Raw genomic sequence first — 26,616 nt, forward strand, 5'->3', positions numbered from 1 at the left:
AAATTATTACAATGCATTTGAAGTTGAAAGGAAAATTTCTACAATATTCATTAGTCCTGAGGATAATTTTTGAATTACATATTCTCCCCCAAATGTTATAAATCGTGCCACATTAACACAATCTTCCCAGGACTAATCTGAACATTTGTTACTAATTCACATTTGATGAAGCCATCTGCTGAAAACTCAGTGACTCTAGTAACCAAAGGGATGATTTTTGACTTATGAGTCCATAATTTCTGAACAGTGAAAACTGACAAAAACAAAACTTCTGAATGTTTTATTATTTATTCAATTCTTAAATACTTTATTATAAAAAGTCAGACAAAAATTATCTCATTTAACTGCTTATTATATGATTTTTAAAAAACATTCAGGGTCAGATTTATTCTCTTCAGTATGAGAGAAAATAATCTGCAGCATCACCATGATGAGCTCATAGAATCTCTAGAAATCTAATATAAACTATATCTTTTAATGGGTTAATCTGTACCCCCCAAATTTTGTAAAAAAGTGAAGGGATTAGCAAAGAAAAGAAAACCTCATAGACACACAACAGTATGGTGATTACCAGAGGGAAATGGGGCAGGGGAAATAGAAGAAAGTAATGGGAGGGGGGACATAAATGGTGATAAAAGGAGACTTCACTTTGGGTGGTGAACACACAATACCATATACAAATGATGTATTATAGAATTGTATACTTGAAACCTATGTGATTGTATTAATCAATGTCACACCAATGAATTCAATAACAATTAAAAAAAACATCAAGTGGAAATGCTGGCATTTCATTGATATCACGTTTGACCAGGTCTGGGAAAGAAAGAATAAGAAACTGTTTGAGGATAGAAAATGTGGTTGAAACGTGATCAATCTTCCTTCAGTGTCAAAGGGTGGAAAAGGTAATAGTAAACATGAATGATAAATGCTTAGTTTTAAAAGATGCAAGGAAATATCCAGGTTTTCAATAAAGTTGTAGACTTCTATCATCTCCAAGCACAATTTGGATAAAACCACAGCTTGTCCTTCATTCTTAAATAGAATCTTTTGCCTTCACATCTTAAATCTCTTCAAATCTCTCCTTTCCCTTCTTTCAATTAACCAATTACTTTGTACCCAGCACGTGGCTAAGGAATATGGGAGTTATGTGGAAAGCATAGCTATATGTCTCCCCTCAAAAATTTGTCTTTAGTACATGTTTATTACACATCTGCTTCTGCTGCATTGGACAAAACCTTTTGAATGTTTTCCATTTCCTCTCCAACTACCTCCTTAATCTGCCAAATCCTCTTCTCTCCCCCTCTATCCAACTACATTCTAGACTCTTTCTACATTACATAATGAAATGGTACTAAGAACACCGGCCATCACCTTTTAGACAAATTACACAGTATAAACTCTGTTCCTTCTCAAAACACACTCCCTTGACATTTTCCTTTTGCTTATCCTTTCCACTTTATTCATTGCCATCCCCCTTACTTTTTTCCCTTTCTCTAATTTAATATTTACTCTCTATTTGTTTAACAGTTGATTTGTAAACTTAATCCCCAAATATGACTTTACTGGAGTCCAAACTGTGTTGTTTTTTTCCCCTTGTTGTTTTGCTTATGTTTTTGCCTTCATCTCTCCCAGTATATAACAATGTAGGAGCTCTTTCATACCTAAATTTAACATGTGTAAAACTGACATGATGTGAAAAACTGATTTCCCTTTCTCATTCTTGTAGTTTCCACAAATGAATTCAACATACAGTATTCTATAGACAACAAAGATGGCCACACATCTCTCACCACTTGGTTGGCAAACTGACATGGAAAACTAGGTATCCTTTATGGAGAGCATAGCCCTAAGTGAATCATCACATTATTGTCCAAAAGGTGTAGCACGTTTAAACTCATGCCGATGTAAAACCCAGAAAAGAACACTGCAAGAAGTCAAAATAGAAATTGTGTAATTAAAAAGCTTTGATCCCATCACAGCCATGTTCAATTTAGAGCTAAAAAGGAATCACTCCAATTAGCGGTGAAATGAAAGCCTAGCCTGAGGGCATGTTGCAAGAGTCAAAAGTAGCTTTTGGTCTTTTTAACTCATGCCAGCCCTTCTTCACCAAGGTGCTTTTGCTTTTTAAAATTGTTTTCAACTTCGGAATGATTACATAATGACCTTTAAGTATTTATGTGAGTGACACTGATAATGATAGTTTGAAATTTATTTCTGAATATACAATGGAGATCTTATTTTTGTTCAATTGTTTTCAAATGTTCTCACTATGATGATATATGCTTTATGACACATGACATATAAGCATAGATTCATAGGCCTCAATTAAATATACTGTTCAGGGTATAAGTTTTGCTTAATTAAAATTTCATATTAATTGAGGTTACTCTGCAACAAATTTGTGTAAAATTGTATAATTGAGAAATATATGAAAACTAATATTTGTCCCCCTTTTTGCCTTAGCAAATGTAGTTACTGTTATTGATGCCTGAAGATCTTACAGTGCTTTAGAGAGATCATGAAAAGGTTTGTAATTTATGCTGCAGAAAGAAATGGGATTGGTTTAAATGTATACTGATTCTAAACTTATTCAGGGTTGCTTTAATTTGTGATTTTCTCTTCATGTTTGAGACAGTTAATTGATTTCAAGTTAATCAATAATTTTCTGTACACAGAATTATATATGTGTGTATATATATATATATATATATATATATATATATATATGTGTGTGTGTGTGTGTGTGTGTGTGTGTGTGTGTGTGTGTGTTGGTGGAGTCAGAGGGGTATGCAGATAAGAGCATTTAATTAGAGTTGACTTATTGTTTTTTGTTTCTCTTAATTTATCTTATCCATGATTTTAAGAGGTTTTGCATTTCCTCCCCTTTTTGTAAAATTACAGAACATTTCTCATTGCAAAATGTCATCACAGTGATCTGACCTTTTGGTAAACCATGTAATGTAACATTACTTACTTTACATAATTTGTATAATTTATGCCTGTCTAGCATATCATATCGCTAACCTTACCACTAATCCAGGGACATTTTCTATAGGTTTAGTCAACTTTAAAAGGGTGTAAATTTTAACAGCACAGAAAAATATTATTTTGCTCTCAAGGTATTTTAGTTAATAAGTTGGAGAAATATCTATATGTAATATAGTACTTTTATGATTATTTGGCTCTTCCCAATTAATGAGATTGGAACTTTGAAAATAAATATTTGTTGCTCAATTTTTCTATTTAAATTTATCAGAAAAACATACATGTAAAAATGATGACACAGTTGATTAACTTTTAATGGAATATAACATTTTGAGTAACAATAATGGGATTCCAGCATGACTGCGAATATAGATTATACAGTCTTTATGACATGATTATCATGTTGAGCTATGGCAAAAACAATTTCAATTGAGTTGTTATGTATTAGAATGAAACATATTTTACTTGAAAGTTTTAAATTATATTACTTTTTGGATATTTGAAAAATAAAAATTGAAAATAATTTTTATATTTTATTATTAAAAACAAAAGTATTTTCATATTTACTGAGGGCTAAGAAGCAAAATACGACCACTTTATCTCCCTTTACCATTTCTTTCTGTCACTTATTTTTAGACCTCCTAGAAAAAAAGCATTTATGCATGTCTGGCAAAATTTTAGGGACAGAAATGGTCTGGCTAATGATGATCTGGCTAATGTCACTCTATCTCTCCAACAGGATATTTAGGGTTCCTGGATACTGGAGGCCATATTTTAAGTATTATTATAGTATAGTTAAATTATATATAATTTTGAGATAGATTTTTGTGTTAGCAACACTGTTAGAACTTACAAGTGAAAGATGAGAAATAAGTGAAAATAAAGAAGACAAATAATACTGCCATTAAATGACATGGAAAATATAGGGAGGTGCATATTGTTCTAGTAAAATTTTATTTCCAAATTTCTAAGAAACACTAGAAAACATTTCAAATGTTTACCAACATATTTTATCATATTTCTTAAAAATATTTACAAATGAGACAAAATAGATATTTCATGTTATTCCATGTTTTCAAGCTATTCAATTCTCTCTCATTCTCTCTCTCTCTCATACACACACACACACACATACACACACACACAATTTTTTCTCAAAGACAGCCCACTCTTGACAAGGTTAATATCACAATCCTGACTCTTATAATAGTTTGCAATCCCAGAAATGAATACAGTTGGATGTTTGGTGTGGGAAGAGAGTATAATCAAAATCATAAAGTAGAAGTTATAGAAAAAACAAGATGGAGAACAGAGTTGTTTACCAATTCTACTCCCAGTTAGGAATCACTGAACAAAAAAACCAAAGGATTCTCTATGTTAATCATTAGAACTCACACTGAGTGTTTCTTCAATGTCAATGTAAAGGTTGTGAGTGACATGTTCTACTTGGTAAGGTGTTTTTTCCACAAGAAGTGCAGCAGAAATTCTCAGCAAATTTGGCCAACATTTTAGCATACTGAGTATAGTGCCTGCTAAGTGGTAAATAATCTGCTATGTAAATATTTGGGGCTTTTCAATGAAACAAATAACTCCTTTTAAAAATAGCCTACAGAAATCAAAGCTGCTCACTCTGAAATTCTTTAATAAATTGTTTGGAGAGTTTTCATGTTTCATTCCTAGTACCTTTGAAGATACATAGTCACCTCCTAATAAAAGAAACTACAAATGTTTATTTCAGTCATCTAATGCAACTCAACTTTTGTTTGCATTATTTGAATAATTTTCAGCATTATTCCATGGGTCTGACTGTAACATACTGTCTGTTGGATACTAATTAGTTGATACATGAGGGTGGTTGTTATATATAATATAATAAACATGACCAACTCACTTATTTTGGTATAAACCTTTTTCTGTACTCTAGAGAACATTGTTGGTTAAAACCAAAGTATTAGTAAAGCTATCTATGTAAATGCAGATGGCTTCACTCTGAAGCAAAAATGTTAGAAAAGTTGTACAAAGTATGTTCACTTTATAAAAACACTTAAAACTTGTTTTAGTTTTCTATTTCTTATAAGACGAAAACTTTTTACTTTATAGATGTTACCTAATTATTAGATCACAAATTTTGCCCTAATGGTTTGCAAATTAAAGAAACATGTATTCTTCATTTCTTTCTCAAAACACCGATTCGAAGCTCTCTGTCCTCTAACAGGGGGAGATTTAGTGGAGACCCCATATAAATAAAGTGTGTACAAGAATGTTTAGAAAAACTATGATAATTGTATATTGGTAAATAACAAAAAATCTATTCTCTTTGTCATTTTTACCACTTATATGCTATAACATGCTGACCTACTTGCAATAAAATTTAGTATTGATTGTTTCTTATCCCTTAATAAGTATATTTAAGTTTATTTAATTGGTTGTTATGTAAATTATTTGGACCTTTAACTAATTTTCTTTTTCTTTTCTCTCCCCAGAAAGGATGGAATTATGAACCCAGTCCAAACTTCCTTTCCTCAGTTTTAAACTTTGGTTGCTTAACACTGAAGCAATCATGGTGAACTTAAGGAAAGCGGTGCACTCGTTCCTGTAAGTATGCTATTACTTATTTTTTTCCAAAAGATAACTATTTTATGGTAGCTGGCTCAAAAATGTTAAACAGGCCATATTTACCTCAATCTTCATAAATGACTTTTGTTTCAATAGACTAATTGTATATGAGTTTCCTATTCAAAAGCAATAAATGGAGAAAAACCCTGTAATTTGAACTCCAATTAAACACAACCATTCATGCATTCAAACAAGTAATATGGTAATTAAATCTTAAATTCAAAAATAATCCAAATGCTCATAATTGCCTTCTCCATGATTAAAACATAGAAGTGAGAAGATACTTTCCTTCTTCTTTCATCATGAACTGAACCAAGAAAATAAAATGTCTTTATAAGTCTCTGGTTTTATAAAGAATATTTGAGGTTGCAAAAGAATGCATCAGAAGTCAGGGAGTTGGGGTTGGGAGATGTAGCTAGGCAGAGGAAAACAATGCCATTTTTGGAAGTCTTGATGCAATGACCCAGTAGTTAAAACTAATACAATGTAACATAAAGGGTATAAATAAAGAGTTGGATTCAAATACTGGGCAATTCTAAACATGATGTAACCCAGTCATATCTGCTTTTTAACTTAACAAAATGTAGGGTTTGTTTCTTCTAAACCTACTCTTTGAGGAATTGGGCACTGGAAAAAAAAAAAAGATCCAGGGCTCTGTAAACTGACTGGTACAGTGGAGAAACCTTGAATCGCCTTGCTTTACAGTCTCCTCTATAATTTCTGTAAAAGAGCTCACTCAGGAACAAAGTTTACAGAGCAGTGTCGGTATAAAGTACATCAACATTGGATCATCTCCAATATGCACCATTATAGCCCATCTTAGATGTTACTACTTATTGTAGGAATGATAGTCTCAAGGATGTGTGGCTCCAAGAGATGTAGAGCAGACAGGAAAAGGAAATGGGTAGGTAGTGATAACAGAGTCAGATCAGACAGATCAGCAGAGTCAGGTGTAAGAAAATGAAAGGACAAATGTTCCATGAGCCTGTGCCAGCTCTATTTGGCCATTGGTCTATATACCAGAATGTAGGGCTACTTTAAAGTGTGCCAAGTTATTCTGGTATGAAATTAAGAAATTCATATCACCCTTTTTCCATCCTATTAAGAGAAACAAGGAGCATTCATCTCTTCTAATTATGTTCATTGTCATATGCCATGGAAAAACTCAGTAGGTTTAAAATATACTCAGACTTTTAAATTAAATTATCATTTTGTTTAGCTACTATGCATGTAAAATTATATTTCATTACAAATTTAGTAGCAATGAATAAGTTATTTGCACTGTTCCAAGAGAACTTGTGATTTTTGTGCATATATTTTATGAGACTTCTGTTGGCTTCATGGCAATTCATATAAGCTTTAGGAGCAAGACCTAAATTACTCCTCTTTTGTAAAAAGACTGTATATATTTCACTGAGGATGTAAATATTTGAAATTAGATTTAATTATAATACAGCCAAATTTTTTATTACAAAACTATAGAAAATCGTATTGGACTACAATAAAACTCATAATACTTTGCCCATAAATAGTACTCACTAATAATTTATTAAATTGAATTGAAACCAGGGACCTAAAGTAAATACTCTTTCAGGATCTTTCCCAGCACCATTACTTTATTTTATAATTCACAATAGATTTCTTTATTTATTTTCACAATAGATATATTTACATTCTACAAGCTTTCTTAGTAATTCAGTATTTTTAAAAAATATTTTATTGGTTTCAGAGAGGAAGGGAGAGGGAGAGAGAGATTACTTTTTAATATTTGATAAAAATTACTATGTATGTCTCTCCTCACCATGTTGCTTAGAATATGTTACCTTTGACTAATGAGAAGCTTATTTTTAAGTTAAATGTCTGAAGTATTAGATTTCTATCCTTTGTAGAATGATATGTCAAAAATTTTTGACTCCTTCATTATCTTAAAATACATAGTATAGTAACAAGATATTAGAGAGATAATTTTTAAATGTGCTATAAAATTATTATAATATTTTATTTACTTTAAATAATGCCAATACTTTTTCAGACTGCTACAGTTTTGGTTCACAAGTATGGTGTGTGTGCATGTGTGTATGAATAATTGCATAGATATGATATGATTATTATAATCATAAAATAATAGCAACCACTACATATAGTCTAATTGCTGCCTAATATTCATTAAAAAGCTGTTATTGAACATAAAACACATGTAAGACAGTCATGTACAGATAACTCTTGATTTTAAGCAGGAAAATTTTAATATGCTTGTTTGCTTTGTCTATTTTATTAAAATAAATGTTTTATTAGACACATTAAGAACTTACACTTTGAGAGGACACTTAATGAATGTAATTTGAATAAATCATTACAGCAAATGAAGCAATACCATGGTTTCAGATTACTTGCATAGAGTAAAAGTTTAAAACACAGGTTTTGAAATCAGTGAAACCTAAGTATGGACCCTTCCCTGCCACTTACTGGCTATATTGCCTTGATAAAGTTACTTAACCTCTCTGAACCTCAGTTTCCTCATCTACATAATGGATATAAATCAGTACTGACTTCATGAGGTTGTTTTATGAGATCAAATGAGATTATAACTATATTAGAAGCCCGATGCACAAAATTTGTGCAAGGGCCTTGGCCCTTGAAGCCCCAGTTTTGTCTGGAAGGTCATCCAGAGAGTTGTTTGGCCTCATTAGCATATTAGCTCTTTATTATATAGGATATTTCAGTAAGCTAAATGCCTAACTCATAATAAACACTCAATAAAGAGTATTCTTTGGATAGAAAATATACTGAGGTTTAATTAAAAGAGTAGGTATGATAATGATGATGATGACGATGTCTGTTAAAGGAAAAGCAATTGTTTTGTATAAGTCATTTATTGTGTTTAAGCAAAATGGGGGGGGGCAAAAGTAAGTTTACAGTTGTTCGTATGGAAAATAATTAAATAATAATACAAGAACTCTTGAATGTGCTTTGTATATTCACAACTATAAACCTACTTTTGACCCACCCACCTTATATAATAAGTATCTGATTTTTTTCTTCTTAATTTTCAGTGTGCACCTAATCGGCCTATTGGTTTGGCAATGCGATATTTCTGTGAGCCCAGTTGCAGCCATAGTAACTGACATTTTTAATGCCTCCGATGATGGACGCGTCAGAGTTCCAGATGGGGTACAAAACTGGCCAGCACTTGCAATCGTCATAATAATAATATTGACGATAGGTGGCAACATTCTCGTCATCATGGCAGTAAGCTTTGAAAAGAAATTGCACAATGCCACCAATTACTTCTTAATGTCCCTAGCCATTGCTGATATGCTAGTGGGACTACTTGTCATGCCAACTTCTCTGCTGGCAATCCTTTATGGTAAGTACAATTTTATTAGTTTTTCAATCTCAGATTATGTCATGAATTTGTGTCAGGTATCACAGTAAACATTCATAAAGTTAATTGTTTTGCTTGTATCATTTGAAAAGTGAAGAAAAAACAAATTGTGGCAGATGGAATTGGATGTGTATGTAATATTTATTAAATAAATCAGTAACAGTCTTCAAAAAGCAAAACAGACATTTTATAATATACTAAAATCATAGATAGATACTTTATTGTTCAGTGTTATCTACAATGACAGTTGCCTTACTATGGGACAGAGTCAGAAACACACCACCACCCCTATATTCTGTTTTATATACATAGTACCATCTCTTATACAAAGAAGGTGAAAGAGGCTCACATCTTTAATAAATATATTTTAAGTAACCTTTTTTAATGTTGGCAAACAAAGTGATTGTCACATAACAAGCTCTCAATAATAGCTATTCTTCATGGGGTTTACATTTTATTTTTTTTATGAAGAGACAGGGGATAACAAATTAATTAGTAATATATGAATGCAAGGTCACATTACCACAATAAAAATTCAGGCAATGAAATTTTTTATATATTTATTTATTGGTATGTAGGAGATATTTTTTACTTACTTATTTTAATTTTATTTTTCCCATCACCATTTATCCCCCCTCTACTGGCCTCTTCTCCCTCATCCCTCCCTCCCCTCACAGTAACCACACTATTGTTCATGTCCATGAGTTCTTTCTCTCTCTCTTTTTCTCTTTTTTTCCCTCTCAATCCCTCCACACCCCCTGAGTTTTGATAACTTTGTTTTAGAGCGGTTTCTAATTTTTATTTTTATTTTCTGCCATCTCTATGTCCTATTTATTTTAACCATAATTTTGCATCTAGCTAATATTTATAATGATCAATCAAAATCACTTCTAGAAAACTATAAAGAATCTGTACTAGGAAACTGGAGAACCCAGTTTGGATTTAATTGCTGATATGCTCATCTCACAAAGGAATGAACTAGACTCCTAGTCCCTGAAGTGTATATAATGGAATTAAACTAGGAGGAATGATACTGAAAGTGTACCTTAAGTTCTCAAATCCTAAAATATAATCTCTCATAGAACATAAAAATTATTTACTCTGTTCTAAATACACAGTGATAATAGATTATCTTAATAGATATTTTATAAATAGTATTCTCTGAAAATCTGCTTTTCTTATCTTTACTGTTTTAATGGCACATTAACCTCAAAGCCTAAGTATTTTACCAGCTCAGTGAACATTTTTCCACTCCATGGCTCCAAAATTATGTAAGAAAAGGTTATTAGAATTAATGTGCAACAGAAGGTATACTTTGTCTTTTACTATCTGTTTCATTTTGCCAGTTTGACCCTTAAAAAATATATGGGTGATCAAAAAATGGCATTATCCTAAATCCAAATCTTGCAACACTTCTATACTCCCACCCAACAAGAAAGAACAAGAACAAAAAATATTACACAATACCACCACTAAATTTAGAGAAAACCAAATTCCAAGTTATCTGTAAACAGAAAAATAAACAGGAGATCACAATGAGCTATCAGGCTCCCACCACATGCTGGTGTGTAGAGGAAGAGCACTCCAGGAAAAGCTGCATGAAAGAGAGAGGAGGAAAGTTAGCAGAAAGCTTAAGATGGATGCAAACTCATGCAGAAAAGAAAGTTTACCCTCTGGGGGCTAAAAATAAAATACTTTTTCTCCAACTTTCTAAGTTCTTCTAGCTGGGCTAATAATAAAATTAACGACAGATTAGCAGGAGGAAATAAAAATTTTAATATGTGCATGCAAAGAATTCACATAACCATGAAAATTCCAAAAACAGTGAGGCAAAATTGGACATACGTATATGTAATTTGGACAAAGGAGAAAAGGAGGGAAATAAGATCTTAGATTTCAAAAATGAGAATGGGCAATTTGCAAGTAGTTAAGGAAGAGCAGAACAAACATGGCAGGCAAACTCTTGCTTCAGTGGGACACAGGGGGTGATCTAGCTACCAGGTCCCTACTTGGATCCCTTCCATCTACCATACTAAATTCAGTTAGGCTAAGGCAAACATCCTAAGATTTCCTTCCTGAAGCAGGCCTTCTCATCTGAATTTCTTAGGCAAGAAAGCAGGGGATTGGGGGATAAGGAGGAAGGGTGGCAAAGGTTCTTCCTGAGTCATTTATTTCTTAATAAGCCGAAGGCACAGTTTTGGGAGTGGCAAAACCTGTGTTCCCTTCAACCTCAAGTATGAAAATTCTCAAGTTTTTCTGGAAAATCAGACTTTAGGGAAGTGACTTACAAGTGTGCATTAAGACTCAAGAAAGTAGTTTTGGAAAAAGAAGTGCTCAATAAATATATACTGAATAAATAAATAAAAATTAATCAAAATAAAAAGTAAAGCAGAACATGAGAATTTCAAAAAGGTATTTGATAAAAATTTTCACTAATAAAAAACAACCAAGAAAAAGAAAATGATTACAAAATACTTCAAAATTAAATTTCCTCAGACAGGCATTTGAAGGTATGGAAAAAAAAAAATACCTTGAAGTAGAAATCTAAAAGCTAAGAAATGAAACAGACAAAAAAAATGATCAAGCAAAAGTTGAACCCAAGACAATAAAATAAAAGAAAAAGAATAAAATACATCAGAAATGAGCATTAAATTAAAGTACGTAAAAAACAATAAATTCATATCAAAATTGAATAAGAAGCACTGAAGCAAAATGAAACAACAGGGATTGAAGGTGAGATAAAGAAAAAGTAAAAGGGGTCAGAATGAAAGTGTTTGAGAAGAAAGACCAGCAAAAAGAAATCCAATGTGCATATAATGAGAATTTTTAAAAAGGAAAAAATAAAAATGGAAGAAATTAATGTTTAAAACTATATCTTTAAGAAAGATTTTCAGAAATAAAAGAAAGTCTGAATCTATATATTGATAGGGCTGACCCAGTACCAGAAATTTGACCTGGAACAATCAACTCTCAGATATATTTAGACATTAGATTTTAACCTTTTGCACTTGGATGTCGAGTGTGACTCGACATGGTTAGCATCCGTAGCAGCTCGTATGTCGAATGTTTCAAAAAATATCACACCATGAAAAATTATAGAGATTAAAATTACTCTTTGAATGTATCAATAATTTGAAATATAAAAAAATCCAAATAAATAAGTTTGTATGAAAAGAAACTCCAGTTTTTTATTCTACTGCCACGCTTTGTAAAATCTGGGGTATTTAAAAAATTAAATCCTTAGTAGAATAAAGGAATCGAGAAAAAAGCAAGCGAGTGCAAAGGGTTAAATATAAAGGAAAAATCCTCAAGGATTCCAGGCAAAAATAAGGAATAATTTAGAAGAATGACATAATTATACTAGCCTCACAATGAAAAAAATAATAATGAAGCAAAGCAACAGTGAAGCAATATTTTTTAAAAGGCAAAATTGTTTTTGAAAGATATTTTAAAGAAAACAAATCTATAAAGACAGAAAAAAGACCTTTAGTTTCCAGAGGCTAAAGACTGACTCTAAATGAGCATTTACTTTGGTAATATGGAAAACTTCTATATCTTGATTATAATGCTGAGATATATATATATTGAGTGGCCAGATTATTATGATCTCTGAAAGCATAATAATCTGGACACTCAGTGTGTATATACTGTATGTATGTTCAAAATGTGAACAACTATAAATTCTATTATGCAGATTTAAAAGGGTAAATTTTATGGTAGTTAAATTAAATTTTGAATTAAAATATAGAAAAAATTCTCAAAGTTTGAAACCAACATTTTACATCTAAACAAGTTTGCCATCAAGATTAAAAACTTAATTTTTTTTAAACTTTAATTTTTTTAAACTTAGAGGATTCTGAAGCCATAAGCTCTTCTTAAAAAAATGAATAGTGAATGGATTCATCCACAAGAGAGATTATTGGGAAAACATCAAAAAGGTTGATGATGAATGTTTAATATATTTAATTTTAGAGCTAAGACAAAAACAATAGTGTTATAAAGGCAGAAGATCACTGTTATATGGTATATATTATTTGTTACATATTCTATAAAATTAGAAGCAATGTAATTAAAAATTGCCAAAAGAGAAAAGGAAAGAGGAAAAAGTAAGTATAATAATCAAAGGGTGGGAATTACATAATATCAAAAAACCTGACAAACCAAAAAGTAACATCCTATCTAATAAAAGAGTAATATGCAAATTGACTGTCACTCCAACACACAAGATGGCCACCCCCATGTGGTCAAATATGGCTGCCCCATGTGGACACAAGATGGCTGCCACAAGTTGACTGGCAGGGGAGGGCAGTTGTGGGTGATCAGACCAGCAGGGGAGGGCAGTTAGGGGCAACCAGGCCTACGGGGGAGGGCAGTTGGGGGTGATCAGGCCTGCAGGAGAGGGCAGTTAGAGGCAATTGGGCCAGCAGGGAAGCAGTTAGGTGTCAATCAGGCTGGCAGGGGAGTGGTTAGGGGGTGATCAGGCTGGCAGGCAGGTGAGTGGTTTGGAGCCAGCATTCCTGGATTGTGAGAGGGATTCCAGATTGGAGAGTGTGCAGGCTGGGCTGAGGGACACCTCCCCCCGTGCATGAATTTCATGCTCCAGGCCACTAGTATATATATATAAGGCTAATATGCAAAGTGTCCCCTCAGGAGTTCAACCAGGAGACTGGGAGTTTGATCGCTCTCTATGACATGCGCTGACCACCAGGAGGCAGCATGGAACAAAGGAAGGCCCTGGCTGGTAACTGGCAGCCGGCAGCTGGGAAAGAAAAGCCCCAGCCAGCAGACACAAGGCCCCGATTGGCCCTGATTGCCAGCCAGGCCTAGGGACCCTACCCATACACAATTTTCATGCACCAGGCTTCTAGTAGATTTAATAAGAAAACATGGGTCTGCCGAAACCAGTTTGGCTCAGTGGATAGAGCGTCGGCCTGCGGACTGAAAGGTCCCAGGTTCGATTCCGGTTAAGGGCATGTACCTTGGTTGCGGGCACATCCCCAGTCGGGGGTGTGCAAGAGGCAGCTGATCGATGTTTCTCTCTCATCAATGTTTTTAACTCTCTATCCCTCTCTCTTCCTCTCTGTAAAAAATCAATAAAATATATATATATAAAAAAAGAAAACATGGGTCTAAGAATATTAAACATTATATAAATAAAATTTAGAAATGGAAAAGGATATAGGGGGGGATAAATGCTGATGGAAAAAATTTAAATAAAGAGAATATGAAAAAACAAATTAAATAAAATATGAAATAAAGTTAACCACTATTGCAAAATTAGAAATCTTCCTAAAATCAAAAGATATGTAATTAACAGAAGACAAAAAAATTATTTCTTCAAACAGGTCTTCTATTCCTTGCTCAGCTTCCTCTCCTTCTGGCACCCTTATTATGCAGATGTTCTTTTATTTCAAGTTGTCCCAAAGCTCCCTTAGACTCTCTTCCTGTTTTTTAATTTTTTTTTCTAGTTGCTGCTCTGTTTGGGTGTTATTTTTCTACTTTGTCTTCTAACTTGCTGATTTGGTCCTCAGCTTCTTCTAGTCCAGCAGTCACCAACCTTTGGGACCTCATGGACTACCAGTGGGAGACTGCTGCTCCAAACGTTTCCTTAAACCAGCAGTCACCAACCTTTCAGACCTCACGGACCACCAGTGGTCTGCAGACCACCGGTTGGTGACAGCTGTTCTAGTCTACTGTTGAAATATTCCATTGAGTTCTTTACTGCAGTTATGTCATTCTTCATTTCCTCTTGATTCTTATTCATGTTGGTGACATTCTCATTCAGCTTCTTATAATTCTCATTGAGTTGTGTGTATTTGTCATCCAGAAGTTTGAGCATCCTTATAACCATTACTCTGAATTCTCTCTCTGACAAATTACTTGCCTCCATTTCATTTAATTACTTTTCTGGCAATTCCTTTTCCTTTCCTTTGGGTATTATTTCTTTGTCTCCACATTTTTGCTGTCCCATTGTAATAGTTTCTATGTCTTAGATCCTACTGTTATGCCACCCAACTACTTTTTGGGGTGGTCTTATGTAGTCAGTAATTTGTGGGACTCATTGAAGCAGTCTCTCACATCTCCTAAGCTAGGTGTTGAAGTGGAGTCCCCTACTTGAGTTATTTGGGTTCTCCTGATGTATTTGGGTCTTGAATGTTAGTTGCTCATTCGTGAATGAAGTCTTCTCACAGGTTGTCTGACAATGTGACTCACCCCCAGCCTCATTGTGCAAGCTGTTGTGGATGTGCTCATAGTTCCAGCTCTTGTGGAAAGTGTTGCCTGCATTCTCACTGGCATGCAGCTCACTGTAGGGTCCCAGAGTCCATGGCCTGGGTGGTGGGGGTCCCAGGGCTGTGGCTGTGGTAGTGTGACCCTGGCTGGTGTGGTTTGACTCTTAGTGGGGTGGTGTAACTCTGTGAAACACAGCAAGGGTCCCAGAGCCCTGAATGGGGAGCAGGAACCCCAGAGTCTGCAGGTGAGGCAGTAGGACTCCAGCCAGTGAGGCTTCACTCAAAAGCCCAGGAGCTGGCAGCTGCGGGGAGGGGAAGTAGGAGTCTGGGGTCTTCTGTTGAAGCAACATGCCCTTGGCTGGAGAGGCACACACTCAGCAACTCACCAAGGGGCCAAGGACCCAGCAGCCAGGAAGGTGGTAGTTGTGGGGTCTGTAACTGAAGCAGTGTGCCCTTGGCCAGAAAGGCCAGTAGGTGGGAATGCAGACTAGTGCAGCCTCTGTGAAAAAATAGTTTGAGTTTCCTCAAAAAATTAAAAATGGAACTACCATTTGACCCAGTGATTCCACTTCTAGGAATATATCCCAAGAATTCAGAAACACCCATCAGAAAGAATGTATGCACCCCTATGTTAATAGCAGCACAATTTCAAATAGCTAAGATCTTGAAACAACCTAGGTGCCCATCAGCAGATGAATATATTAAAAAGCTGTGGAAACTATACAATGGAATACTATGCAGCTGTAAAAAAAGAGAACTCTTACCATTTGCAACAGCATGGATGTACCAACAGAGCATTATGCTAAGCAAAATAAGCCAGTCAGAGAAAGATAAGGATCACATGATCTCACTCATATGTGCAATCTAATGAACAACATAAACTGATGAACAAAAATAGATCTAGAGACATAGAAATATGGAACAGACTGTCAAACCTCAGAGAGAAGGCAGGGGACAGTGAAGTGGGAGAAGAAACCAACCAATGAACTCATATATATGCTTATATGCATAACACATAGACACAGACAATAGGGTTGTGAAGGCTTTGGGAGGGAAGGGGCAATGGGGGAAAAAGGGACATATGTAATACTTTCAACAATAAAGATTTATTTAAAAAGAAAACAAGCAATTTGACAAAGGAGGCAAGACAGACTCTTCAATAAATGGTGCTAGGAAATTTGGTCAGATACAGGCAAAAAAAAATGAAATTAGATCACCAAATTACACCATACACAAAAATAAACTCAAAATGGCTAAAGTACTTAAATGTAAGACAGGAAACCATAAAAATCCTACAAGACTCCATAGTCAGCAAAATAACAGACATATGTCTTAGCAATATCTTTACAGACACAGCTCCTAGGGCAGTGGAGACTAAGGAGAAAATAAACAAATGGGACTACATCAAAATAAAAAGCTTCTGCACATCAATAGAAACCATCAACAAGACAACAAGAAAGCCCACTGCATGGGAGAACATATTTGCCAATAAGGGTTTAATCTCCAAAATTTACAGAGAACTCATACAACTTAACAAAAGGAAGATAAACGATCCAATCAAAAATTGGGCAAAGGACCTAAATAGACACTTTTCAAAAGAGGATATAAAGAAGGCCCAGAGACATATGAAAACATACTCAAAGTCACTAGTTATCTGAGAAATGCAAATCAAAACAACAATGAGATACCACCTCACAACTGTCAGAATCGCTATCATCAACAAATCAACAAAAAACAAGTGCTGGAGAGGATGTGAAGAAAAAGGAACCCTCTTACACTGCTGTGGGGAATGCAAACTGGTGCAGCCACTTTGGAAGACAGTATGGAGTTTCCTCAAAAAGTTAAAAATTGAACTCCCATTTGACCCAGTAATCCCACTTCTAGGACTATATCCCAAGAAACCAGAAACACCATTCAGAAAGGATATATGCACCCCTATGTTCATAGCAGCACAATTTACAATAGCTAAGATTTGGAAACAGCCTAAGTGCCCATCAGCAGATGAGTGGATTTAAAAACTTTGGTACATCTACACAATGGAATACTATGCTGCTATAAAAAAGAAGGAACATTTACCATTTGCAACATCATGGATGGAACTGGAGAGCATTATGCTAAGCGAAATAAGCCAGTCAGGGAAAAATAAATATCACATGATCTCACTCATATGTGGGATATAATGATCAACATAATTTGATAAATAAGAATAGATCCAGAGACAAATGGCAGGGGAAGGGGGGTTAGAGATCAACCAAAGGACTTGTATGCATGCATATCACCAATGGACACAGACACTGGGGTGGTGGGGGCTTGCCCAAGGTGGGAATGAATGTCGGGGGGGGGGGCAATTGGGGAAAAAGGAGACATATGTAAAACTTTAGACAATAAAAAAGAAAACAAGCAGAGGAAGAAACATAATAAAATATAATGTTCTCAACATTATAACATGATGTAATATGACAGTTGAAAACAGTAATGGCAATATCAGTAATAGCAACAAACGTGAATGAATCTAAGTCACTCTTAAAAATAAAATATTTTCAATTTGGCTTACAAAAAAAGATCCAACTATATTCTATATATAAGAACTCATAAAACTGTGACTCATAATGGCTAAAAATAAAGATATGGACAAAAGTACATCAAGTAAATGGAAACAATAAGGAAAACAGTAATTGTGATCTTGATAGGTGACAAAGTAAATTTCAGGTGGAAATGGCAGTAAGAGTAAAAAAGAAGGATGCTTTTTTGAAACAAGAACCAAAAAAAGGATACTTATTTGTGATTTTTAAAAAGGCAATTAACAACAAAGCTATAGCAATTAAGAATATCTAAGCCCCCAAAACACAGCATGGCCTTATTAAACAAAACTGAAGATCATGGGAGGATACATTTATGTGGATATACAGTATTCTACTACTGTGAGATCTTGACACGTCATACTCAGCATATGTGATTTATATTATGTTATATATTACTAGAAGCCCGGTGCACGAAATTCGTGCACGGCAGGGGGTTGTCCCTCAGCCCAGCCTGTACCCTCTCCAATCTGGGACTCCTGGAGGGATATCCGACTGCCCGTTTAGGCCCGTTCCTGGTGGGATCAGGCCTAAACGGGCAGTCGGACATCCCTCTCACAATCCAGGACTGCTGGCTCCCAACTGCTTGCCTGCCTTCCTTCCTGATTGCCCCTAACCACTTCTGCCTGCCAGCCTGATCACACCCTAACCACTCCGCTGCCAGCCTGGTTGATGCTTAACTGCTCCCCTGCCAGCCTGTTTGCCCCCAACTTCCCTCCTCTGCCAGCCTGGTCACCCCTAACTGCCCTCTCCTGCTGGGTTGATCACCTCCAACTGCCCTCCCTTGCAAGCCTGGTCCCTCTCAACTACCCTCCCTTGCAGGCCTGGTCCCTCACAACTGCCCTCCCTTGCAGGCCGGGTGCCTCCAAACTGCCCTCTCCTGCTGGCCATCTTGTAGTGGCCATCTTGTGTCCACATGGGGGCAGGATCTTTGACCACATGGGGGCAGCTATATTGTGTGTTGCAGTGATGATCAATCTGCATATTACTCTTTTATTAGATAGGATAGAGGCCTGGTACAGGGGTGGGGGACAGCTGGTTTGCCCTGAAGGGTGTCCTGATCAGGTGGGGGTTCCCTTGGGGCATGGGGCGGCCTGAGCGAGGGACCTGTGGTGGTTTGCAGGCCGGCCATGCCCCCTGGCAACCCAAGTGGAGGCCCTGGTATCTGGAATTTATTTTCCTTCTACAATTGAAACTTTGTTGCCTTAAGCGGGTGAGCCCCGCCAGGGTGTGCGGAAAGCTTTGCTTCCCCTGTTGCCACCGGCAACCCTGGCCTGCTCTCTCAAGCTCCATTCTGCCGCCATTTGTTTGAATTTGTTTACCTTCTATAATTGAAACTGTGTAGCTTGAGTGGAAGCTTAGGCCTGCAACAGCTATTGGAAAGCTTGGCTTCCTCTGTTACCTAGGAAACCTTGCTCTCTGTGGCTGTAGCCATCTTGGATGGGCTTAATTTGCCTACTCGCCCTGATTGGCTGGTGGGCGTGGCTTATGTAGTGGAGTGATGGTTAATTTGCATATTACCATTTTATTAGAGAGGATATTTACACACATATATATATATATATATATATATATATATATATATATATATTTCCATTCATCTGTCTATGGACATTTAGGGAGTTTCCACATCTTGGTTATTGTGAATAGTGCTGCAAGGAACATAGACTTGCTAATATCTCTTCAAGATTCTGATTTCAATTCTTTTGGATAAATACCCAGAAGTGAGATCACTAGATCATATGCTAGTTCTACTTTTAATTTTTGAAGACGTTCCATACTACTTTCCATTGCAGCATCACCATACTATATTCCCACCCACAGAATACAAGGGTGCTCTTTTTCTATATCTGCACCAACACATGTTTGTTCATTTATTGATGATAGCCACCCTGACAGGTGTGAGGTGATATCTCATTGTGATTTTGATGTATATTTCCCTGATGATTAGTGATGTTGTGCACCTTTTTCTATGCTTATTGGCCATTTGTATACATCTTTGCAGAAATGTCTATTTAAGTGCATTGTCCATTTTAAAATTAGGTTATTCATGTTGTTTTTTAATGAGTTGTATGACTCTTATTATTTTGGAGATTAACCTTTTATGATATACTAGAGGCCTGGTGCACAAAATTCATGCACGGGGGGGGGGGGGCGTCCCTCAGCCCAACCTGCACCCTCTCCAATGCAGTGGGGAGCCCTGCCCAGACACGGGAGGAGGGCAGTGGCCCCCAGAATGGGCCATTGGTGGGTCCCAGGATGGAGGGGTGTCTGGGTGGGGCTCCCCATTGCATGCCACCTGCATCCAGCTCCTTTCCAGACACACCTGCTCCAGGCCCCCACCCCCCCCATGGTTGCCACCCCCTCCTGCGTGCAGCCCCGCGTTTCCTTCCCTTTTCCATTCCTGAATCTTTTTCTTGTTCCCTTCCTCTATTTCTGTTTCTCCTCTCAGCCTATCTGCATGCAGGACTGCCTTCCTCTCCCTCTCCTTTCTTATCCCTCCTATCATATCCTATCCTACCCTGGACCTTGCAGCTGCCTGAGCAGAGGGTTGGGAAGCAGCCTGCTGATCCGGTCATGATGTTATGGTGTAATGGACAATTTTCATATTCCTCTATTAATATATAGGATATGGTTTGCAAATATTTTTTCCCATTGCCTTTTTGCTCTGTTGATGGCTTCCTTTGTTGTGTAGAAGCTTTTTGGTTACTTTGATGTAGTCCCACTATTTTTGTGTCATATCCATGAAATCATTGCCAAGACCAGTGCCATAAGGATTTTCCTCTATTATTATTAATTATTATTGTTAATTATTATTATTTTATTTTTATATATTTTTATTGATTTCAGAGAGGAAGGGAGAAGGAGAGAGAGATAAAAACAATGATGAGAATCATTGACTGGCTGCCTTCTGCACACTACTTACTGGGGATTAAACCCGCAACCCAGGCATGTGCCCTTGACTAGAGTTGAATCTGGGACCAGTCAGTTCACAGGCTGATGCTCTATCCACTGAGCCAAACTGACTAGGGCTTCCCTATTATTTCTTATAGAAGTTTTACTGTTTTAGGTCATATATTTAAGTATGTTGGACATTTAGCTTACAAGATGTTTTATGGAGTTAGATGTGTTGCTATTAAAGTTAATTTAGAAAATTCACCATGCAAGAATAGCTTGAAAAATAAAAGTTTTGAAAAGGGACTAGCCCGATGAGATATTGAAACATATTAGAAAGTATAATTAAAATAGTGGATCATTGGCCCTTACATAGAAAAACCAGAGAGTAGGATAAAAAAATCTGAAATAGATTCAAATACAAATGGATATTTAATATATGATAAAAGTGTCATTTCAACTCACTGGGAAATGTTGGCCACCAACTATATAGTCATTTTATAAAAGATGAAATTAAATTTTATCATATGTCAAATATAAAATCTCTAAATGGATCATAGATCTAATTTTGAAAATAAAAACCACACAAATACCAAAGGAAAAGAAAGGTTAATTCATCTATAACCTAACTTTATGGAAAGGATTTTTAACAATGACTCAAAATTCAGATGTAATAAAGTAAAAGATTGACATCTTTGGCATTGGAATAATAATTACAAAAATACATGGCAAAAATACCAAAAACCAAGTTCAAAAATAAATAAATTCATTGAAAATATTTGCAACATATATTATAGGTAAAGGGTTAATATCTCTAATATATAAAGAGTTCTTTCAAACTGAGGAAAAAATACAACACTCAAAAAATTTTTTAAATGAGCTAAAGATATGAGTAGGCAATTTGTGAATTTTATATATTTTAAAGTATTTGTGAATATTTAAATTATGCATACACATTTATATATACAGTCCTTAAATATATAACTGCTTACCCTCACCCCCCTGTTGTCTGTGAGGGCATGAGTTTGGGGTGGGGGAGCAATGGGGGGATAAGGACACATATGTAATACCTTAATCAATAAAAAATATATACTGTTTAATTTTAATCATTTGAGAAATACAAGATAAATTACACTGTGATACCATTTTTTATCTCTCAGATTGGCAAAATTTTAAAAGCTAGAACTGATAAATTATTTTAACAAGATTGCATGATACAAGATCAACACACAGAAGTCAATCACATTTTTAGACTAACAATGACCACATGAAAGCTAAAATTAAAATTCAGTGTCACTTACAATTGCTCAAAATAAAATAAAATACTCAGGTCTTAATTAATAAAACATGTACTGTACTTGTACACCTAACATTACTAAGTGTGATGATAGAAATCAAAGACCCAAGTAAATCAGGAGACACTGTGTTCATAGATTAGAAGATTCATCCTAGTAAAATGTCAGTTATTCCTATATTAGTTTGCTAGGGCTGCCATAACAAAGAACCATAGACTGGGTGGCTAAAACAACAAGAATTTATTGTCTCATAGCTGTGGAGGTTAGAAATTGGAGGACAAGGAATTAGCAGGGTTGGTTTCTTCTGAGGCCTCTCTTCTTGGCTTGCAGATGGCTGCCTTCTAGCTGTGTCCTCACCAGGTCTTTTAATTTACTATCTGTATTGAGGTCTCCTCTTCTCAAGGATACCAGTTATATTGGATTAGGGCCCAGCCGAATAACCTCATTTTAACTTAATTACATACATATACACATAAACCTGTACACTGATGTTTGTAGCAGCTTCACTCATAACAGCCCCAAACAGAAAACCACATTCAATGGGTAAATGGCTAAACAAACTGATACATCCATACCATGGAATACTACTAAGCAAAAAAAAAAAAAAAAAAAAGAATGGCTAGTGATTCACACAACACCTTAGATAATTCTCCAGAGAATTATTCTGAGGGAAAAATGCCAGTCCCAAAAGATCACATGCTGTATGCTTCCATTTATATAGCATTCTTTATCTGAAAAATTATATAGAGAACATATTAATGGTTTTAAAGGTTTAAGATTGGGGTGCCATGGGAGGAAGGTGGATGTGGTTATAAAAGGGGGAAACAAGAGGAATCCATGCAGTGATGGAAATGTTCTATATCTTAATTATGTCAATGTCAATATCCTGGTTGTGATATTTTACTATAGTTTTATAACATGGTACCATTGGAAAAAAAATGGGTAAAGGACACTTCTGATCTCCATGCATTATTTCTTACAACTAAATGCATGCGAAAATATAGTTATCTCAAAATTAAAAGTTTCATTTTAAAATGTATATGTAAGGCATACATAAGTTTTGAAGCATTCTAGACTTATTTCACAGTAGGACCTAGAACTATCCATCTCTCGTGTGACCTTGATCTCATTAGTGAGGAACAACATATATAAAATATAAATGTATATAATAACACGTATAATATTTAAGGTATAAAACATAAATGTAGGTTACAGAAAGTGGATAGCTATACAAAATTGATACTATTTTAGAAATTAGATACTTTAGTGAGGACTACGTTTATCCTTAAGGTTATAGAAAATTAAAAACAATTGAACTAGCTTGGCTGGTGTGGCTCAACCCTTGAACCAAGAGATCACTGGCCAGGGCACATGCTGGGTTGCTGGCTCAATCCCTAGTAGGGGGCATGCAGGAGGCAGCCAATCAATGAGTCTCTCTCATCATAGATGTTTCTATCTTTATATACTTCTCACTTCCTCTCTCCATAAAAAATCAATAAAAACATATTTTTAAAAAGATAGTGGCTGCCTACAAACTCAATTTGATAGTCCATGGTAATGACACTAAAAAAAAATTGCCGAATTAAAAAAATATCTCAATATTTATGTTCACCAGCAGAAATTTGTTTTTCCTCACCTGCTTAAAATCACCAATGTGTTAGTATCAAATAGTTAAAATTTGTCTAGTTAAAATTTTGCAACAGAATAATTTTATATTCTACAATTTTAATTTGCAGTTATAATTTTATAATTTATCAGTAAATGATACCCAGCCTTAACATTTCCATTAGCATGTATTAGAAAACCAGTTGTCCTTGCCCTTCCTATTTTCCTGCCATCTTGACAAGATTCCTGCAAATGAGTAGATGTGTGCTACCAACAATGTAGAACTATACCAACTCAAATATTCCTTCTGATAGCCATGATTTCTTTCCAGACAAGAACATATTTATAATTCATTTGCAGTCTATGCAGTCAGTAATCTGTATAAAATTGAATTCTAAGTTATTTGTTAAGGAAATACATTATCTATTTTAGTGGCCTTTATTTTTATTTAGAGGAAATACTTTTCAGAAATCAAAAACCACACAAATTATATGCAACCGTATTAATAGACTAAAGCAAGTAAACATCAAATATTTTTTAAGATTTTTAAAATTCTCTATAATATTTTGCTTATCTTCCTAAAGTAGGAATGTGTGCAATAATTACCTAAATAGTCACTGTGGATCCTTTGAGAAGGTAAGTGTATTTGGGTTTTTTCCTCTGCTCACTTGAGTCAAGTAATCTGTTCATTAGAAATAAGTCTGGTAGCTAAAACTCCTGTGGAAGTTATAAAAGGATTAGTTGTTATAAAAATATATCATATGATTGTTTATGTACAAAGGATATTAACCAACTGCTTAAGTATATTCATGAATATTTAAAAGGATTTGAGGACTGGAGGTAGAAAGAAATAACATTGTTGATGAGTAACTCCATAAGGCACTAGGGTACAGTCACTGCATTTCATCTTCACATTCATAAAAAATATATCATTAATTGAAAACATACTATTTTCCAGGTATTCTGTGAAGAATTTTGTGTGTATTAACTCATTAAATCCTCATAAAACAATAGATATGATTACTTTTGTATTTTAAAGATGAAGAAACAAATGTTTAGAGAAGTTAAGTAATCTATTTAAGGCTTCAGAATTTATCAGTGATATACCCAGTCATTAAACACAGGCCAACCAAACACCAAAGCCCTCTTCTCTTTTTTTTTTCTTTTCTTCTTTTTATTGTATAATTGACATGTAAAAAATTACCCGTTTAAAGTTACAAATTGATATATGTCAACAACCCTGAAACCATTACCACAATCAAGATAACATAGCTTCACCCTCAAAAGCTTCTTCTGGTGCCTTTGTCCTTTTATCCCCTGTCTGTCACTGTCACTGTCACCTCATTCTTAATTGCTGGTTGATGCTACATGTCACTTAGAACATTTTTTTCCAAGAAGAACTGTACTCAAAGCATAGAGTTGCTAAAATTAGCTGCCTATCCTATCTAATAATAGACAAATATGCAAATTGACCATACCTCCGACACACCACAAGCCACGCCCACCATCCAATCAGAGTGAGTATGCAAATTAACCCAAGCCAAGATGGCTACAGCCACAGAGAGCAAGGTTTCCTAGGTAACAGAGGAAGCCAAGCTTTCCGCCTGCCCTTGCCAGGCCTAAGCCTCCACTCAAGCTACAAAGTTTCAATTATAGAAGGTAAACAAATTCAAACAAATGGCGGCAGAATGGAGCTTGAGAGAGCAGGCCAGGGTTGCCGGTGACAACAGGGGAAGCAAAGCTTTCCGCACACCCTGGCCGGGTTCACCCGCTTAAGGCAACAAAGTTTCAATTATAACCCCAACACAAATGGCTGCCAGCCTCGGAGGGAGCCCCAGGCTTGGCTTCGCTCTGCTCCAGGCTACAAAGTTTCAATTGTAGAAGGAAAATAAATTCCAGATACCAGGGCCTCCACTTGGGTTACCAGGGGGTGGCCGGCCTGCAAACCACCACAGGCCCCTCGCTCAGGCCGCCCCACACCCCAAGGGAAACCCCACCTGATCAGGGACGTCCTTCAGGGCAAACCAGCTGTCCCCCACCCCTGTACCAGGCCTCTATCCTATCTAATAAAAGAGTACTATGCAGATTGATCATCACTGCAACACACAATATAGCTGCCCCCATGTGGTCAAAGATCCTGCCCCCATGTGGACACAAGATGGCCACCACAGATGGCCAGCAGGAGAGGGCAGTTGGGAGGCACCCGGCCTGCAAGGGAGGGCAGTTGAGAGGGACCAGGCCTGCAAGGGAGAGCAGTTGAGAGGGACCAGGCCTGCAAGGGAGGGCAGTTGGAGGTGATCAACCCTGCAGGAGAGGGCAGTTAGGAGTGACCAGGCCAGCAGAGGAGGGAAGTTGGGGCCAAACAAGCTGGCAGCAGAGTGGTTAGGGGGTGATCAGGCTGGCAGGCAGAAGTGGTTAGGGGCAATCAGGAAGGCAGGCAGGCAAGCAGTTGGGAGCCAGCAGTCCTGGATTGTGAGAGAGATGTCCGACAGCCCGTTTAGGCCTGATCCAAGAGGGATGTCCGACTGCCCGTTTAGGCCTGATCCCAGTTGGATCGGGCCTAAACGGGCTGTCGGACATCCCTCAAGGGGTCCCAGATTGGAGAGGGTACAAGCTGGGCTGAGGGACACCCCCCCTTCCGTGCACGAATTTTATAAGATTAATATATATGATGGTGAATGCTTTTTTGAAATTAATTATTCCATTGAAATGTAATATACTAGTATGATTATAAGCTAATTCTTCCTCCATTTTATCTTCATTTCTTTTGAAGAATTCCTTAAACCAGCTCCCTTTTACTAGAGATGTACACCTTTGAGTGAAAAACAAATATTGTCCAACTCAAAATCCAGAAATACATTTGGGATAGAGTGTTTGGGAATACATAGAGAAAATATAGATCCATCCTTATATTTACCACTGACAACATGAGCATTTTCAGGGGTTCCATTAAAAGTCATTCAGTGGACTCCAGGTTATCCTAAATATTCTAGAAAAGCTTGTAGTTTTCAGAAATAAACATG

General features: G+C 36.0%; 1 protein-coding gene across 1 annotated transcript in view; it reads left to right on the plus strand.

Moving 5' to 3' along the window:
• The first annotated feature begins 5,548 nt into the window (after window positions 1-5,548).
• Window positions 5,549-26,616, plus strand: part of HTR2C (5-hydroxytryptamine receptor 2C) — a 200,546-nt gene continuing 179,478 nt past the window's right edge. Inside the window, exons 1-2 of the mRNA XM_008156101.3 lie at window positions 5,549-5,583; window positions 8,658-8,971. Of these exons, the coding sequence (XP_008154323.1) occupies window positions 5,549-5,583; window positions 8,658-8,971 (349 nt within the window). The remainder of the gene's footprint in view (window positions 5,584-8,657; window positions 8,972-26,616) is intronic.

The sequence above is a fragment of the Eptesicus fuscus genome, chromosome 1 (assembly GCF_027574615.1).
Source record: "Eptesicus fuscus isolate TK198812 chromosome 1, DD_ASM_mEF_20220401, whole genome shotgun sequence".
NCBI classification, from domain to species: Eukaryota; Metazoa; Chordata; class Mammalia; order Chiroptera; family Vespertilionidae; genus Eptesicus; species Eptesicus fuscus.